Source organism: Oncorhynchus tshawytscha, linkage group LG25, assembly GCF_018296145.1.
Source record: "Oncorhynchus tshawytscha isolate Ot180627B linkage group LG25, Otsh_v2.0, whole genome shotgun sequence".
Lineage (NCBI taxonomy): Eukaryota > Metazoa > Chordata > Actinopteri > Salmoniformes > Salmonidae > Oncorhynchus > Oncorhynchus tshawytscha.
In genome coordinates this window covers 18,088,419-18,105,299 of record NC_056453.1, presented here as the reverse complement: position 1 = coordinate 18,105,299, position 16,881 = coordinate 18,088,419, and the positions used below count along the sequence as shown (strand labels likewise).

At 42.1% G+C, this 16,881-nt stretch overlaps 1 protein-coding gene across 1 annotated transcript in view; it reads left to right on the top strand.

The window, feature by feature from the left end:
- uts2r2 (urotensin-2 receptor 2) overlaps positions 1-16,658 on the top strand; it is a 33,348-nt gene extending 16,690 nt beyond the window's left edge. Inside the window, exon 9 of the mRNA XM_024387831.2 lies at positions 15,529-16,658. Within this exon, the coding sequence (XP_024243599.1) occupies positions 15,529-15,677 (149 nt within the window). The 3' untranslated portion in view covers positions 15,678-16,658. The remainder of the gene's footprint in view (positions 1-15,528) is intronic.
- Positions 16,659-16,881: the final 223 nt, after the last annotated feature.

Sequence of the window (16,881 nt, the reverse complement as noted above, 5' to 3'; positions counted from 1 at the left end):
AAATGACACGTATGACTGTATGTGACTGCTGAGAGAATGGGGAAGAAAAAAAGGAGAGACCGTGAAGGCTTTTGAAGAGGGACTGCTGTGAATCTTCTCTGCACACGACCGAAGCCCTTTATTTTTAAAATAGGGAATATACAGTACCTGTCAAATGTTTGGACATTTGACAGGTACTGTCATTCAATGTACTCATTCAATGTTTTTTCTTTTCTTTTTACAATTTCTACATTATAGAATAATAGTGAAGACATCAAAACTATGAAATAACACATATGGAATCACGTAGTAACCAAAAAAGTGTTAAAACCAATTTAAATATATTTTAGATTCTTCAAAGTAGCCTTGACGACCGCTTTGCACACTGTTGGCATTCTCTCAACCAGCTTCTCCAACACTCTTGAAGGAGTTCCCACATGCTGAGCACTTGTTGGCTGCTTTTCCTTCACTCTGCAGTCCAACTCTTCCCAAACCATCTCAATTGAGTTGATGTCTGGTGATTGTGGAGGCCAGGTCATCTGATGTAGCACTCCATCACTCTCCTTTTGGTCAAATAGCCCTTACACAGCCTGGAGGTGTGTTGGGTCATTGTCCTGTTGAAAAATTATAGTCCCACTAAGTGCAAACCAGATGGGATGGCGTATCGTTGCAGAATGCTGTGGTAGCCATGCTGGTTAAGTGTACCTTGAATTCTAAATACATCACTGACGGTGTCACCAGCAAAGCACCATCACACCTCCTCCTCCATGCTTCACGGTGGGAACCACACATGCGTAGATTATCCTTTCACCTACTCTGCGTCTCTCGAAAACATGGACTTATCAGACCAAAGGACAGATTTCCAACGGTCTAATGTCCATTGCTCATGTGTCTTGACCCAAGAAAGTCTATATTGTTGGTGTCCTTTAGTAGTGGTTCATTGGAAGCAATTCAACTATGAAGGTCTGATTTCATACAGTCACCTCTGAGCAGTTGATGTTGATGTGTATGTTACTTTTATTTCCTCTGCAGCAGAGGTAAGTCTGGGTCTTCCTTTCCTGTGACGGTCCTCCTGAGAGCCAGTTTCATCATAGTGCTTGATGTTTTTTGCGACTGCACTTGAAACTTTCAAAGTTCTTGAAATGTTCCGGATTGACTGACCTTCATGTCTCAAAGTGATGATGGACTGTCATTTCTCTTCGCCTATTTGAGCTGTTCTTGCCATAATATGGACACAGCCCTATTTGGTAAAAGACCATCTTCTGTATAGCACCCCTACCTTGTCACACAACTGATTGTCTTAAATGCATTAATTAATACATTTTTATTTTATTTCACCTTTATTAAGCCAGTTGAGAACAAGTTCTCATTTACAACTGCCACCAGGCCAAGATAAAGCAAAGCAGTGTGACACAAACAACAAAACAGTTACACATGGAATAAACAATCACAAGAAATAAACAAACATGCAGTCAATAACACAATAGAAAATACTATATAGAGTGTGTGCAAATGAGGTAAGATTAGGAAGGTAAGGCAATAATTGGGCCGTAGTGGCAAAATAAGTGATAGATGTGCAGAAGATGATGTGCAAGTAGAGATACTGGGGGGCAAAGGAGCAAAACAAATACAAATAAATTATGTGTTTGTGTATATAAAAAATATATATATAAATCAATAAATAACAATATGGGGATGTGGTAGTTGGATGGGCTATTTACAGATGGGCTATGTACAGATACAATGATTTGTAAGTGGCTCTGATAGCTGCTTTGCTGATAGCTGCTGATGCTTAAGGGGGAGATATGAGTCTCCAGCTTCAGTGATTTATTTTTTTATATATTTTTTTTCAATTCATTCCAGTCATTGGCAGCAGAGAACTGGAAGGAGAGGTGGCCAAAGGGGAAATTGGCTTTGGGGATGACCAGTGAAATATACTGTACCTTCTGGAGCGCATGCTACGGGTGGGTGCTGCTATGGTGACCAGTGAGCTAAGGCAGGGCTTTACCTAGCAAGGACTTATAGATGACCTGGAGCCAGTGGGTTTGGCGACGAATATGAAGCGAGGGCCAGCCAACGAGAGCATACAGGTCGCAGTGGTGGGTAGTATATGGGGCTTTGGTGACGAAACGGATGGCACTGTGATAGACTGCATCCAATTTGCTGAGTAGAGTTTTGGATGCTATTTTGTAAATGACATCGCCGAAGTCAAGGATCGGTAGGATAGTCAGTTTTACGAGGGTATGTTTGGCAGCATGAGTGAAGGATGCTTTGTTGTGAAATAGGAAGCCGATTCTAGATAAAAAATTTGGATTGGAGATGCTTAATGTGAGTCTGGAAGGAGAGTTTACAGTCTAACCAGACTGGATCCTGGACTTCCTGACGCGCCGCCCCCAGGTGGAAAGGATAGGTAACAACACATCCGCGACGCTGATCCTCAACACATGGGCGCCTCAGGGGTGCGTGCTCAGCCCCCTCCTGTACTCCCTGTTCACTCAGGACTGCACGGCCAGGCACGACACCATCATTAAGTTTCCCGATGACACAGCAGCCTGATCACCTACAGGAGAGTTTACAGTCTAACCAGACACCTAGGCATTTGTAGTTATCCACATATTCTAAGTCAGAACTGTCCAGTGTAGTGTTGCTAGGCGGGCGGGCAAGTGCGGGCAGCGATCGGTTGAAGAGTATGCATTTAGTTTTACTTGCATTTAAGAGCAGTTGGAGGCCAAGGAAGAATTGTATGGCATTGAAGCTCATCTGGAGGTTAGTTAACACAATGTTAAAAGAAGGGCCAGAAGTATACAGAATGGTGTCGTCTGCGTAGAGGTGGATCAGAGAATCACCAGCCGCAAGAGCGACATCATTGATGTATACAGAGAAAAGAGTCGGCCCGAGAATTGAACACTGTGGCACCCCCATAAAGACTGCCAGAGGTCCGGACAACAGGCCCTTCGATTTGACACACTGAACTCTATCTGAGAAGTAGTTGGTGAACCAGGCGAGGCAGTCATTTGAGAAACCAAGGATGTTGAGTCTGCCGATAAGAATGCAGTGATTGACAGAGTCGAAAGCCTTGGCCAGGTCGATTGCGATTATGATATCGTTTAGGGCATTGAGCATGGCTGAGGTGCACCCATGACCAGCTCGGAAACCAGATTGCATAGCGGAGAAGGTACGGTGGGATTCGAAATGTTTGTTAAATTGGCTTTCTAAGACCTTAGAAAGGCAGGGTAGGATGGATATAATTCTGTAACAGTTTGGGTCTAGAGTGTCTCCCCCTTTGAAGAGGGGGATGACTGCGGCAGCTTTCCAATCTTTGGGGATCTCAGAGAATACGAAAGAGAGGTTGAACAGGCTAGTAATCGGGGTTGCAACAATTTCAGTGGAATATTTTCGAAAGAGAGGGTCCAGATTGTCTAGCCCAGCTGATTTGTAGGGGTCCAGATTTTGCAGCTCTTTCAGAACATCAGCTATCTGGATTTGGGTGAAGGAGAAATGGGGAGGCTTGAGCAAGCTGCTGTGGGGGGTGCAGAGCTGTTGACCGGGGTAGGGGTAGCCAGGTGGAAAGCAAGGCCATCCGTAGAAAAATGCTTATTGAAATTCTCGACAATTGTAGATTTATCGGTGGTGACAGTGTTTCCTAGCCTCAGTGCAGTGGGCAACTGGGAGGAGGAAAGAAATTCCACAAATTAACAAGGCACACCTGTTAATTGAAATGCATTCCAGGTGACTACCTCATGAAGCTGGTTGAGAGAATGTCATGAGTGTGCAAAGCTGTCATCGAGGCAAAGGGTAGCTACTTTGAAGAATTTAAAATATAAAATATATTTTGATTTGTTTAGCGCTTTTTTTGGTTACTACATGATTCCATATGTGTTATTTCTTCTATGTAGAAAATAGTAAAAATAAAGAATGACCCTTGAATGAGTAGGTGTGTCCTAACAGTTGACGGGTACTGTATATATGACAGGGAGGCAGGTGATGAAAAAAGAAAGAAGGAGAGGGTGAGCCTGAATGGTTTAAAAAGGGGAATAACATGTGTCCATTTTCAGAGCCCTCGGAGTCCTCCGCTGAGCCGCATTACATTATTATATGAGAGAGAAGACGGAGCAGAGCTTAAAACTGATCCGCTGGGGTTTGGAGTATCAGTGTGCCGTTGCTTATGAAGATTGAGTGAAAGAAACTCCGGCATAATTCATGATATTATTCAGGAGAAGTTATTTCCAGGTTGCAGCCAAGTGGGAGAGACGTGTGCACTGTATCATTGAATGAAGATCACCCCCCTTCTGTGGTCTAATGATGCAGTGAACCCCACACTGAGATAATTAGGGCTGTTTGAGATCGCAGTGGGGAGAGGGAGAGAGACAAATATTTTGAAGGAAGAGGGAGGGAGGGAGAGAGAGATTGAAAGGGGAGAAACCGATCAGGAAGGAAAGGAGAGATTGAGGCAGAGGCATAGGAGGAGAGATGCAGATCTAGGGATCGGAGGAAGTGGCGAAAAGGGCATGTCTGTCAAGTCACAGGAATTAATGGGCCTGTAGGACCAGGGAGATTCTATACAGGTGGCTCGTCTGATTGGTGCTCTTAAGACCATGAATCCCAGTCGTCCCTCTGTGGCTCTTCAACTGGGGGTCTTCAACTGTTTCTTGCCCAGGGACCCCCTCCCAGGCAAACCATGACCCAGGGACCACCATCATATATTAGACAACCTCGTGTGAATGATAATGGCAAGGAGAAGTAATCTTTTTTTTTTAAACTTTTATTAATTAATAGATTTGGTAGATAGTTTTTCATTATTTTGACCTTCCTACATTATAGTTGGAAGAGGAAGTGTAATTTTTAACAGCCTGTTCGCTAGCAGGTAACTCCAAACACATTTTTGCTCAGAGCAGCTGTTAAGCTGGTTTAACAAAGGTTAGCCATGTGTTGGCAAAAATCTATGTCAAAGTTCAAGAAAGGTTACAAGCAGCACTTGCCGCAAGATATTTTCATATTTTCTACAGTAGGTAGTTTATGAAATCAAGAAATATTTTATGTTGTTTCTAGCGATATTCCTAAAAACATAAAACTATTTTTCTTTTAAATACTTTTGTGTTAAATATTTTTGGACCTCCCTGCAGTACCTATGTGGACCCTAAGCGGGCTGCGGACCCCCAGGTGACCAGGTGAATATCTTAAACATTTTTTAAAACTTTTTAATTAACTAGGCAAGTCAGTTAAGAACAAATTATTATTTACAATGGCGGCCTACCCCGGCCAAACCCGGACGATGCTGGGCCAATTATGCGCCGCCCTATCGGATGTGATTCAGCCTACCCCTGCTGTAGACGATCCCCATTGTTCTCCTATTAGCAGATCATACAAGGATATATCAATATGTACAAACGGAATATTTACAGACACAAAGGGTTCTTTACATTCACAACGCAGGAGTTCGTTACTTTAACACTAGGGGTTTGCACATAAATCAACCCAGGCACTTTAATATATTTATGAGACTCCGAGATATACAGTTTAAAATCAGATTACTAATTCATGCATAACACACCTGGCAGTTTGGGGAGAAAGAAAGTGACAGTGTGGATCATTAATTATGTTGGTGTGGGAGGAGTAGATTAATGGTCTGGAGGATAGGGATGCTTTTCTGCTGATGAGAGAGTGGGTGGTGTAAAGTTTGTAGGCTAAGCAGCTTCTACTGTCTACAGGGCTGGATGAGTCATACACCTGCATCTATTAATAGTCTGAGGTAGCCTCCTTTCCTCCTTCCCTTCTTGCCTTGTCTCTCTCTACATCAATGGTCTCCAACTCACATCCTGGAGAGCTACTGTGTGTGCAGGCTTTTGTTCTAGCCCTGCACGTCTGTTTCAAAGAATTGATTCAGCTTCATCCATTATTTTTCTACCACACTGCTTTCTCCTATCCTGTTTTTTCATATGTGTGTAGATAAAGGAGAGGAAACTAAGGAGTGGACGCCACTACAGCCACTATTGAGCTGCAAACATTATTGAGATGTACTTTAACTTAGAGATAAGTGTTCTCTGTCTCCATGTTCAATAGCTGCATTTTCACAGGCAGCCCAATTCTGATATTTTGCCCAGTTATTGGTCTTTTGACAAATCAGATCTTTGACAAATATTTGGCAAAAGATCACAATTGGCCTGCCTTTGTAGCCAGGGCAGACTAGCAAAAGCTACTAACCCTAACTCTCTCCCTCCCTTCCCCTCTACCAACTGAAACTCAGCCGAGGTTTAAATAGCCTCATAAAATACAATAGCCTGTGGGACCATGGGCACAGCAATATCAGTGGGTTGGTTTGGAGTCTGGCTGATAGGAGTCTGATTGGATTTGCTCACTAGCAGCGTCTTAGCTTTGTATCTGGTCTCATGGAGAAATGTGCATGGCCTCGCTTGAGCTTCACTGACGTGATTATGCATGCAAAGATAACTTGCTGTATATCCTCCTGAATGTTGGCACTGCTCCATAAATCTGTAAGCCGCTAAGCTAGAGGAGGAGCAGGGGCATGTGAATTCTATTCATTCAACTGAGACTGTGTCATGAAGAACATGAATGGTTGGAATACTCATTGACCAATTGTGAGGCAAGACTGGAACTATCCATGTTATAATTGATTTGATTAAAGCTGTCTCAGATTAGATAATATTTCTACGGTCTCTTATTGTATCACTAATCCATTGGCTTGATATATAGTCAGGTCCAAAATGATTGGCACCATTGATAAAGATGAGCAAAGAAAACTACACAATCGATAATACGAATACTGAGCTATATTGTATTTTATACTAATACAATTGCTCAGAGTAAGATTTTAATAAAAATGTGTACTTATAAAATGATTTTCTCTCAGAAAGATAGGGGACAAAATGATTGGCTCCCCTGTTTTCAATACCAATACCTTGTTTTCAATACCACTGAGCCTTTTTCTAAAATATTTTATGAGATTGGAGAACATATTGGGAGAGATCTTTGACCATTCCTTCATACAGAATATTTTCAGAACCTTGATTTCTAAGCCAAACCCACCACTGGTCTGCGTGGCCAAACCCACCACTGGTCTGCGTGGCCAAACCCACCACTGGTCTGCGTGGCCAAACCCACCACTGGTCTGCGTGGCCAAACCCACCACTGGTCTGCGTGGCCAAACCCACCACTGGTCTGCGTGGCCAAACCCACCACTGGTCTGCGTGGCCAAACAACTATTTTCATGTCTTTTTTTGGTTTTTTGTCAGCCAGTGATTGTCAAGCAAATAACTGCTATTTAATATAAACACATTTGGTATCTCCTGGCTTCCACGCACAGCCTACAAGCCATTGATGCAGACCTTTTCGAAATTTGATTTAAAAAGTGTAATAAATCCATTTACTATAGCCTACACTATCACAATAAACCCATTATTTAAGTCTGGTCTAAATAAACATGATATGAAGAAAATATAGTATTTTTCAGAAGGACAGAATAGCATTCTCTTATGTTAGGCCCTGATATGGCCATGCCATATGGCTGTGGGCTACACTAGTTAATTTAGCAGACAAGATTTGCTTAGAATTCGGAGCCTTTTGCGACCAAAGTGGCCGCTGGGCTCTTGGGCTGAATATAATAATCAGAATTCACTTCTCCCGGCTGCTGTGGCCCGAAGCGTCTCTCACTCACATGGATCTCTCAGATATCTCAATTGTTATTAGCAAATGCCTGTCAGGTGATCGGGTCCCTCTCACAGGAATCTCAGTTCCGAAGTAGGCTACAAGTGAAGACAAATGCATCCGGGAAGCAGCTGCGTGCGTCCCTCATCAAATTCCGAGTTTCATATTGAAGCTGTTAGAAGAACTCTCCACATTTAGCCTACTTTTTGTCAGCCAACAAGATGAATAGGACTAACGAACAGCAAAAGCCTCTGTCAATCTACTATCCCCCATAGTACAAAAGTTGACATTTCATTGGTCAACTTGTCCTTCTGTGCAATGAATAAATATTCCAAACATACTCTGGGACAGTTGTGGGATGCGATAGATCCCAAATTAATACAACCACTCGCATAAAACCAACATTTAAAAGCAATTAGGCTGATGCAACCGATCAGAATGTTTATCTTAAAATGTTGATAAATTATTAGGATATTTCTTCACGTGAATGTTATGCATATAATGCATATAAATATCTTATTTTTTAGGGCCATGAAGGTTCGGATAGCTTTTTTCCCCTTTAATAAATAAAATCATCACTTAAAAACTGCATTTTTTTGTTTACTTGGGTTATCTTTGTGTAATATTTCAATTTGTTTGATGATCTGAAACATTTAAGTGTGACAAATGTGCAGAAAAATAAGAAATAAGGGGGAAAATACTTTTTCACAGCACTGTATGTTTGCCAGTTAGGCTATACACCGGTTGTAAAGTGGATTAATGTGCTTAAATTGAAGATGTTTGAAAGATTATTGGAATCTGTGTGTGTAGCCGACAGGTAGGGTGGCTGACAATAGTGAAGGTGAACAGGTGGTCACGGGTCAGATGACAGAGGAATTGAGGAGACTGAAGCAGAAATTACGTTAACCACAAAGTGGTATATTTAATGGTTGGTGTTTTGTTTGCTGCATAACAAAGGAAACAGAACAACATGTATCAAATTCATAATCCCAAAGTCAAATCATAATAACAATCATTCTCATTATTTACATAATGAATTAGTTCAGCAATTCAGTGCAATATGAAGCATGATTGAGTCATTTAGGATCATAACCGTTCATCATAATCATAATGCAAATAAATCGATCAATTACGCAATCTATAATCTCAATCAATTTGATCTCAGGATGATCAATTTTGCAAATAATAATTACATTTCATATTTCATACTTCCAGATTTGTCTTATGTACATACTGTATCACTCCGTTACATTTGATCATATATCAATGGTTTAATTGTGCCGTGATGATCTCTACGGCCGTGATCATTGTCCATTGATATAACACAATAGGTTTGAAGCGTGCTCGGCAATCTGCGCTCCGCGATAATAACTATAAACAATATCTGATGGTCCGCTCTCCCAAATCTGTTATGTTGATTTGTCAACACACATAATGTCTGGATTAGAAGGAGTTGGGGGAGAGAAAGCAGCGAGGTCGGGGTGGTGGCCGTTTCCTCCTTTTAATGAGTTGAGATCTGTCTGACATTTCCACCCGACCTAATTAAAGAATTCCTGCCCAGCTGCGCAAGCGGCCATGAATTAAAGGGCGATTCCACCAACTACATTGGCCTTTTCCACAGCCACCTCGGGATCTTGTTGAATTCCACACTCCTCATAAAGCTCATCCCTCCACGTCCTCTGTCATCTCAGGGAGAGGAATTATCTGGGCAAATGGCCAGATATACGTCAGGTTCTTTACCTTGATCTCCCCTGATCGAACACGACCATCGGTCTCAGGCATGGTCTTGGTGATATGGCCCACCACCCAGGAGGCTCAAGGGAGTAGAGGGTCCATTATCATTACTACTTAGCCAGTGTCCAGGCTGGCCATTTCCCTCCTCAATTTCCCTCTGTGCTGTAGGATTGGTAAGTAATCCCAAATGAATTGGGCCCAGAAATGGTCAGCTAAGAGGCCAAGCGAGCACGGGCCAAGTCCCCAATTTTGGGCACAGTTGATCCGGCCGCCATTTCTGACATTCCGTGCAGGCGTATTGGTGCTTGCGAGGGCTCCTCATCCTCCAAGTATCTAGTACTTTCACCTCATCTCCCCATATACTCTCTCTGGCCCGGTGGAGAAGCTTCTCGTAACTCTTTATGAGGAGGCTGGTGAGAGGGTGTCTGGAGTCTCGGATAATTGGATGGATAGCATCAGGATCCAAGTCTTATGCTTGGCGCAGCCTCCCTCCAACTCTGATCATTCCGGGTATTTGGTCGTACTCTGGGGCAAGTGAGAGAAGACTGCTATCCTTAGCCACTTCCTTACCGGCTTTCAGAGGTTTTAGCTCCTCAGGGAAGCTGACTGCTTGGGCATACTACAGGAGGAGTGTCTCTGCAGTGAGGGAGGTGGGTATGGAAGCCACCCCATCTGAGGTCTGGTTGGTGGCGGTGATCAGATCCTGCAGTGTTTGGGATTGTGCTGGGTCAGGGAGAGCTGTTGTTGGCTCAGTAGAGATTTTGTAGCATCGGATACTTTGAGGACAAGGACTCCTTTGCAAGCACCAATACACTTGCATTGAATGTCAGAGATGGCGGGCCGGAGTAACTGTGCTCAAAATGGTGGACTTGCATCCCTGTTCACTTGGGCCTCCTCAAACCCCCCTTCTGGTCAACAGGAGTAGATTTGGCCAATTTAGTTGTGATACAAGCCTTATCAAAATATATAGGCCTATGGGCTAGGCTACGTGAGGTGTGCGACTATGATTTTAAAAAGGCGCAAAGAAAAGGCGTGCTGTTTCTTGCCCTACTGCACACATCAGGCATCATTCACAAGTGATAGGCTAATATTGCCACCCATCAGACTATTCTTAATTTAATGTTGTCTTTACACGTACTAAATATTATATGTGTGAAATTGGTTTGATTTAGAATGGACCATTATCATGCATCTTTCTCGGAACAGGGGCAGGGGAAAAAATACATGTCATCTATGCACTTAACGTAAACTCACTCACTTTTGCACATCACCTTGGTCTGTACAATTGACCTTATTTTAGCGCCCCAAAAACGTAATACTTCCAGATCAACTGTAATGTCATTACCAATGTAAAGCACATTTTCTCCACTTTCCACCAAAATCCATGCCGAGATCTCCACGCTGCCCGTTTCTGCATAATTCAACAAGGCAATGAGCTCCGTCGGGTCTTTTTATAAATGGCGGGTGGGGAAGTGAAACTAATGCGTGATAGTGAGAAGGAGAGATGTTGTGTGGGGAAACTGCCTTTTTTCACTCGATCTGTCCAACTTATCGCCTCGTAAATGTAAATAAAACACTATAAAGAGTTTTATATAATGTGTCATTACATACCTATATGAAGGTTTGTGTTGAATTTGAATCTGGTTTTTAGGGCGGGGCTAAAGTGATCTTCAGAAGTAAACAGCGGCTTTGACTCATGATCGCTTGCAGTGACGACGCAAAAAATGACTAGGCACCCCCCCCTTACCCCCGTCACTGTCCATTTCTTGTTTTTAAACGATGAGAGAAATGCTACACCTGGTGGAGAGAGATTGTAAGACAGAAATGGTTGCTTTATGCGTGCTGTATTTTACGACATGACACGTCACGATGTAACGGAGGGTCCGTTATTGAAACTTTTCTCCAATACTATAGAGCCATTACCATGTCGATCAACGCTTGAATAGAAATGCAGTTCACACCCCAGATTTTAAAGTCAACACAGTCGCTACAGTCCCGTAAGTTTTCTTTACAGCCTCGTTTGAATGTTGCGGTTGCGCACATTTGTACGGAATGGGGTGAGTTCACGTTAAATAGCGAATGGAGGATGCTTTTGCCAAGGTTCATTTTCATTCTAGCCAGGTAGGCTATACTCCTGTTGTAAAGCGAAGCAATGTGCAAAGCAATGTGTGAAGCGAAGGAATGGTCTATTAGAAAAGATGAGAAATAAATATTGTAGACCTAGCCTATAGAAAGTGGATGGGATCCTCTTTGTAATACAGGCAATCTCAACTTTCTCAGGCAATTGCATAGCCTATTGAAATGTTGCGCAACATGAGCTCATGGGCACTCAGTGTTTGATTAGATTTTCGATTATATTTGCATTAATGTCTGAGTGATTAGAGGGACAATAGAGAGCGGAGTACCAGGCAGTTAGCAAGTTTGGTAGGCTACTAATTACCATCAACAGCATCAGAGCTTGGAGAAGCCTAGTTACTGAACGGTCACGTAGAATTTGAATGCAGTCATGACTCGTAACCATCGGTGTGGTGGTAATACGGTCACCATTAACAGCCCTAATTGGCACTTGGATTCAAACCGGTGCTTGGATTTGAACCAATGGTCAGATGACATGAAAATAAAGCTCTTTGGCCATGCACACCAGTGGTGAGAAAGATGGTGGAAGAGAACCCCATATCTACTGTAAAATATGGTGGTGGATCTTTGTTATGTGGTTATTTTGCTCACGCTGGTCCTGAGGCCCCAAATCCACAAAAAAATGGGTAGTTAAACACAAAATCATTATTTTGCAATGGCCATCTGTCTCTGAGCTTGAACCCCATTGAATACATGGTTTAAATTGAAGAGGGAAGTCCTTAAGCTCAGACAAAGGAAACCAAGAATCTGGAAAGATTATTTTTGGAGGAATGGTCTAAGATCCCTCCCAAAGTGTTCTTCAGTCTCATAAAACATTTGAGAAAAAGGCTGTGTCTTTATACTTGTGAGGTATTGAAAACACGTGCAATAATTTTGACCCCTATCTTTTTGAGTAGAAAATATTAAATCTCTTTCTCTGGGCAATTCTATTAGTATAAAATAATATCATTTGCTTTTTTTTTGTTGCATACAATATAGCTCAGTATTTATATTCTTTTTTTTGTGTCTTTTTTGCTCATCTTTATCAAGGGTGTCAATAAATTTGAACTTGACTGTAGGAGCTGACATTCATTATCAACAATAGTGCCTTTTCACAATAAACGTTTCAAACATTTCCCAGGCTCGAGAAGAATGATTCTCCAATGAAGTGTTCTTTACCGTTACCTATGACTAATACCATTCATTTATTAATACCTGAAATACCCTCCTTTTCAGTGAAGGGAAAAGCAACCGTTTGTCTATTATAGCTCTTGTCATTTCCACTAGCGCTCTCTCTGTCTTTTGTTTAGCTGTCACCCTACTGTTTCTCTCTCTCCCCCCATTGTCTAGTTTTTCAAAGTGTAAATTCTATTACCGCCTCACGCTGATTTCCCCTGCCATCCTCTCAGCTAGGGGGACTTATATAAATCACACACAACTTTTCCTCCCAGATAATGCTCTATAAAAAAACAGACAACAACTCCAGCTTTATATTTAAATGGTATGACAAAAACACTCACAGAAAAAAAAAAAGGGGGGGATCTGCCCTAGAAAGACACGTTGCTATTGCAGTTGAGCGTAATACTGAAGGCTTATTGGAACAGCAGTGTGTAGCAGAAATGGTGTAGAAGTGGATATACTTTTTTAAAGGAGCTTTTGAATCCTTTTACTTTATCCTGCAGCGACTTTTTCTTAGCTGACCTAGCCAATCTCAACAGTCATGTCTAAGTAAAAAAGTTGGCCTTAGACGCTAGAACCTGGTTGCCTGGCTACCCACCCTTATCGATCGAATCGCTGATGAGTTTTGTTTTGCACAACGCCCCTCATTTTGAAGTCACACAAACGACTTCTAGGGTGGCAGTTTCAGACCGAATGGATCTAGCGATCGATAGCAGCAACGGAATTTCATTCCGGGTGAGTCGTCAGGCAAAGAACTTGGGGTTACAACCAATGATTCATATATACACTATGTGGCAGTGCTTTGACGCCACCGCACCTCCATATTGGCACCCCCACTGTTGTAACAAATATTTTGGTAGCTATAGAAATGCATTTATTAATGTCAACATTTTGTTTTTGCCACATTTATTTGATTACAGACACCATAATATTTTGTAATTATATTATGTGCGCTAAACATTATATATATATATATATATATATATATATATATATAAAATAAATAAAAGTATCATTTAAAAAGTATCATTTAAAGTTCTAATGTTACTGTCCCCACTGCACTCCATTCATTCCTATAGAGGACTGCTCCTTCTGGGGAGTGCCAACATGGCTGCCCGGTGGCTTCAAAGCCTCTTATTGGCCAATGCATAGCATCAGAAATCCAGGGTTTGTATACTTCATTGGTTTAAACCAGTTTGTGTGACTGCCTATTAATATTTGTTTTGTTCCGATATCTCAATAACATCTCTGTCTGTTGGCTTTGGAGCTCACTTCTGCACCAGCTCTTCTGTCTCCATACTGCCACTGTGTTTACTCTCCCTTGATTGTTTTCTCTCCTCTCTGTTACGCTGTGTCACCTCGTCTCTTCCCCTCACTTCTCTATCTCTCATTCTCTCTCTTGCTCTCACCTTGTCGGTTCTTTTGTATATATCTGGCTCCGCTGCGTCTTTCTCTAACTCTTTTTTTCCTATACCATCTTTTACCTAGCCCATGTCTCCTTGCCCTCTCAACCCTTATCTCGATTTCTCTCTCTTCCCTTATAACTCACTACTTCTTCCATTCTTCTTTCCTCACAGCAATTTTGAAATCAGATTTTTAACAACCACAGTGTTAAATGTAACACTTTCTTAGTGTGTCTGTGACCCACCGAAAAAAAAAAGTGTTAAACTAACACCCCCAGGGTGTTGGGTCCCTAAAACCGTGGTTGTTTCTAATTCTGACTTAAAGTAACACTTTATTAGACTTTGTTACACTTTCTCAGTGAATAACCATGTAGTGTCAGTCATTTGTTTGGGTGTATTAACACTATAGGGTGTAAAGCCATATTTGCATATTTCCCAGAGTGCCTTTTGACTGGATGTTAGTTATCCACCCATGACTGTGTTTGTTAGTGACAGTGACATAGTTGTGCATTAATTAACTTCTAGTGCTGACACCTTCACCAAGTGACTGCCTAAGTGAATGTGTTTGAATTAATAGTTATGGCCTAGTATTCCTTAATGATATGGTCTTAAAGTCCAGGCTCATGGGCCACATCAGACCTGCAAGTCACACAATGCTGGCCTAGGAACAGTGGGTTAACTGCCTTGTTCAGGGGCAGAACGACCGATTTTTAACCTTGTTGGCTCAGGGATTCGATCTAGCAACCTTTCTGGTTACTGGCCCAACGCTCCAACCACTAGGCCACCTGCTGCCCCAAAGTGATTTGTGATTCCTATTGGAATCCAGCCAAAGGGAGGATATTCAACAATTGTATCACCTACAACCTGCGTTCAAAATGACTGCTATGGTAAAAACTTGATAAATAAGACTACCTAAACCATCTCAGTAATAGGTGCAATGAGTCCAACCACTTACATATTGGATAAGTTTAGAACAATTTCAGTAATTTATCTTTGTATAGCATAAGATCAATTCATCAATCAATGTTCATGCAGAAACATAGATGTTAAAACAATCTATTCTGAAAATCCACCAGCAACAAACAAAGCACTCGGAGTTAACGGAAATTAACTCCACACAGTTGAGTAACAACACCATGCCGTGTTGATTCCACTGTGATTCAAATAACACTGCAGATGGCTTCCATTTCAATCCCACTGGTGTTAACCCCACTAGAATCAACACTCTGATATAACACTCAACACTAATTACCTCAACACCGAGATTTGAACACTTGTTCATTCTCTGTGCTCTCCCTCTTTTTAACCCCCAATCTTCTCTTCTCTCCCTTCAAGGTCCCTCCAAGGTCTGATGATCACCACCCCATATCGATCCCCTCATTCCTAACCTCTCTTCCCCTCCAGGGTCAGAGAGACATCAACCCATCTTCTGACCCCTCTTTCTCTTCTCTTCCAGGGCGAGTGTCATTCTTTTCCTCAGGGTCGGAAAACCTTCACCGCGTAGAGCAGGTCTCGTGGGGAACGCGCTACGCCATCACAGTCTCCTTCACCTGTGACCCCGCCCACGCCATTTCAGACCCCGCCATGCCCATTACCTCTGTGTGACAGTGTCGCCCGGAGGACTCCTGCAACCCAGAGACGGGAGAGAAAAGGGTGGTGAGGAGAGAAAAGAGGGGGCAGATACGTGATTTTCCCTGATAATTCAGCAACACCTGAAATAATATTTTCTATATCAGCATCTTATACTTAAACAGAAATGAATGCTTTTTACTTTTCTATGTGGTGCTGATCACATCACTGATGGTAGAGGCAAGGAGAAGGACAAAGGATAATACACACTGGTCTAAGATCAGTTTTATCAGTGCCAAAGTAAACAGGGTGTACTGCTTTCTGACAATAGGATTCCACTTACTACACAGTGTGTTCTTCACAATATAAATTAAGTGATTTAAAAGTCAATTGTTTTGATACAATGTTTTGCCTTTTTTCTTTTCTTTGTCACATTTCCATTCCATGGTTGTCTCTATACTGATTGTGTTGCAGAAGGGGTCAAATGTAGTCCGGGTACCAGTCTCTTCAGCTACCATTCCACTCCTCCTTGGCAATGACAGAGTGTCAATGTGTGGAATGTTAGCGAAAGAGACCGGTACTTAGGCTAGGTCAAATGCCTGTGCCCTCTATTTCTATCTAATTTCAACTTTGCCTTGTTTATTCCTCTGTTTGTTTCTCTTTCAATATTTGTGCGCCAATGGTTTCTGCCCCACTAGAAACTGAATGGCTCAAAGCACAAACGGGTCTCAGAGAAATGGGCTTTGGAGAGGTGGAGTAGTGGTATTTGTACACCTCTTGACAACTTTCCTATTCCCTCATGTGAAAGTATCAACCTGTCGAAGCACCAAAGGGCACTTCCATGCCATTCACTCTCACTTACATAGGGAATGTGACAATGTGTTTTCTTCTGAGAAGAAACCCCACAGTTGAAAAGTAATTAGTATTTTTATGTGTCAAGCTTTATCATTTGATCAAATGGGATATTATTTGAAGATTGTCTGTGGGATTTGGAAGAAATAAAAGAACCCGGAGTAACCTAGTTTTGGACAACAAAATCATTGAGGGGGGCGAGTGCAGAATTGGGCTTACGACTTAGAAAGTTGTGGCATCACCTCACCACCTCTGGCTGTCTGAAACACACTAAGCCCCTCAGGAAGTCCTTGTACGAGCCTTCAGCCATTTTACGCCCTGATACTCAGGATAAGGCATGGTGTTTGCAATTTCTAGCTAAGGACATGGTCCATGCGTCTGCTTATGA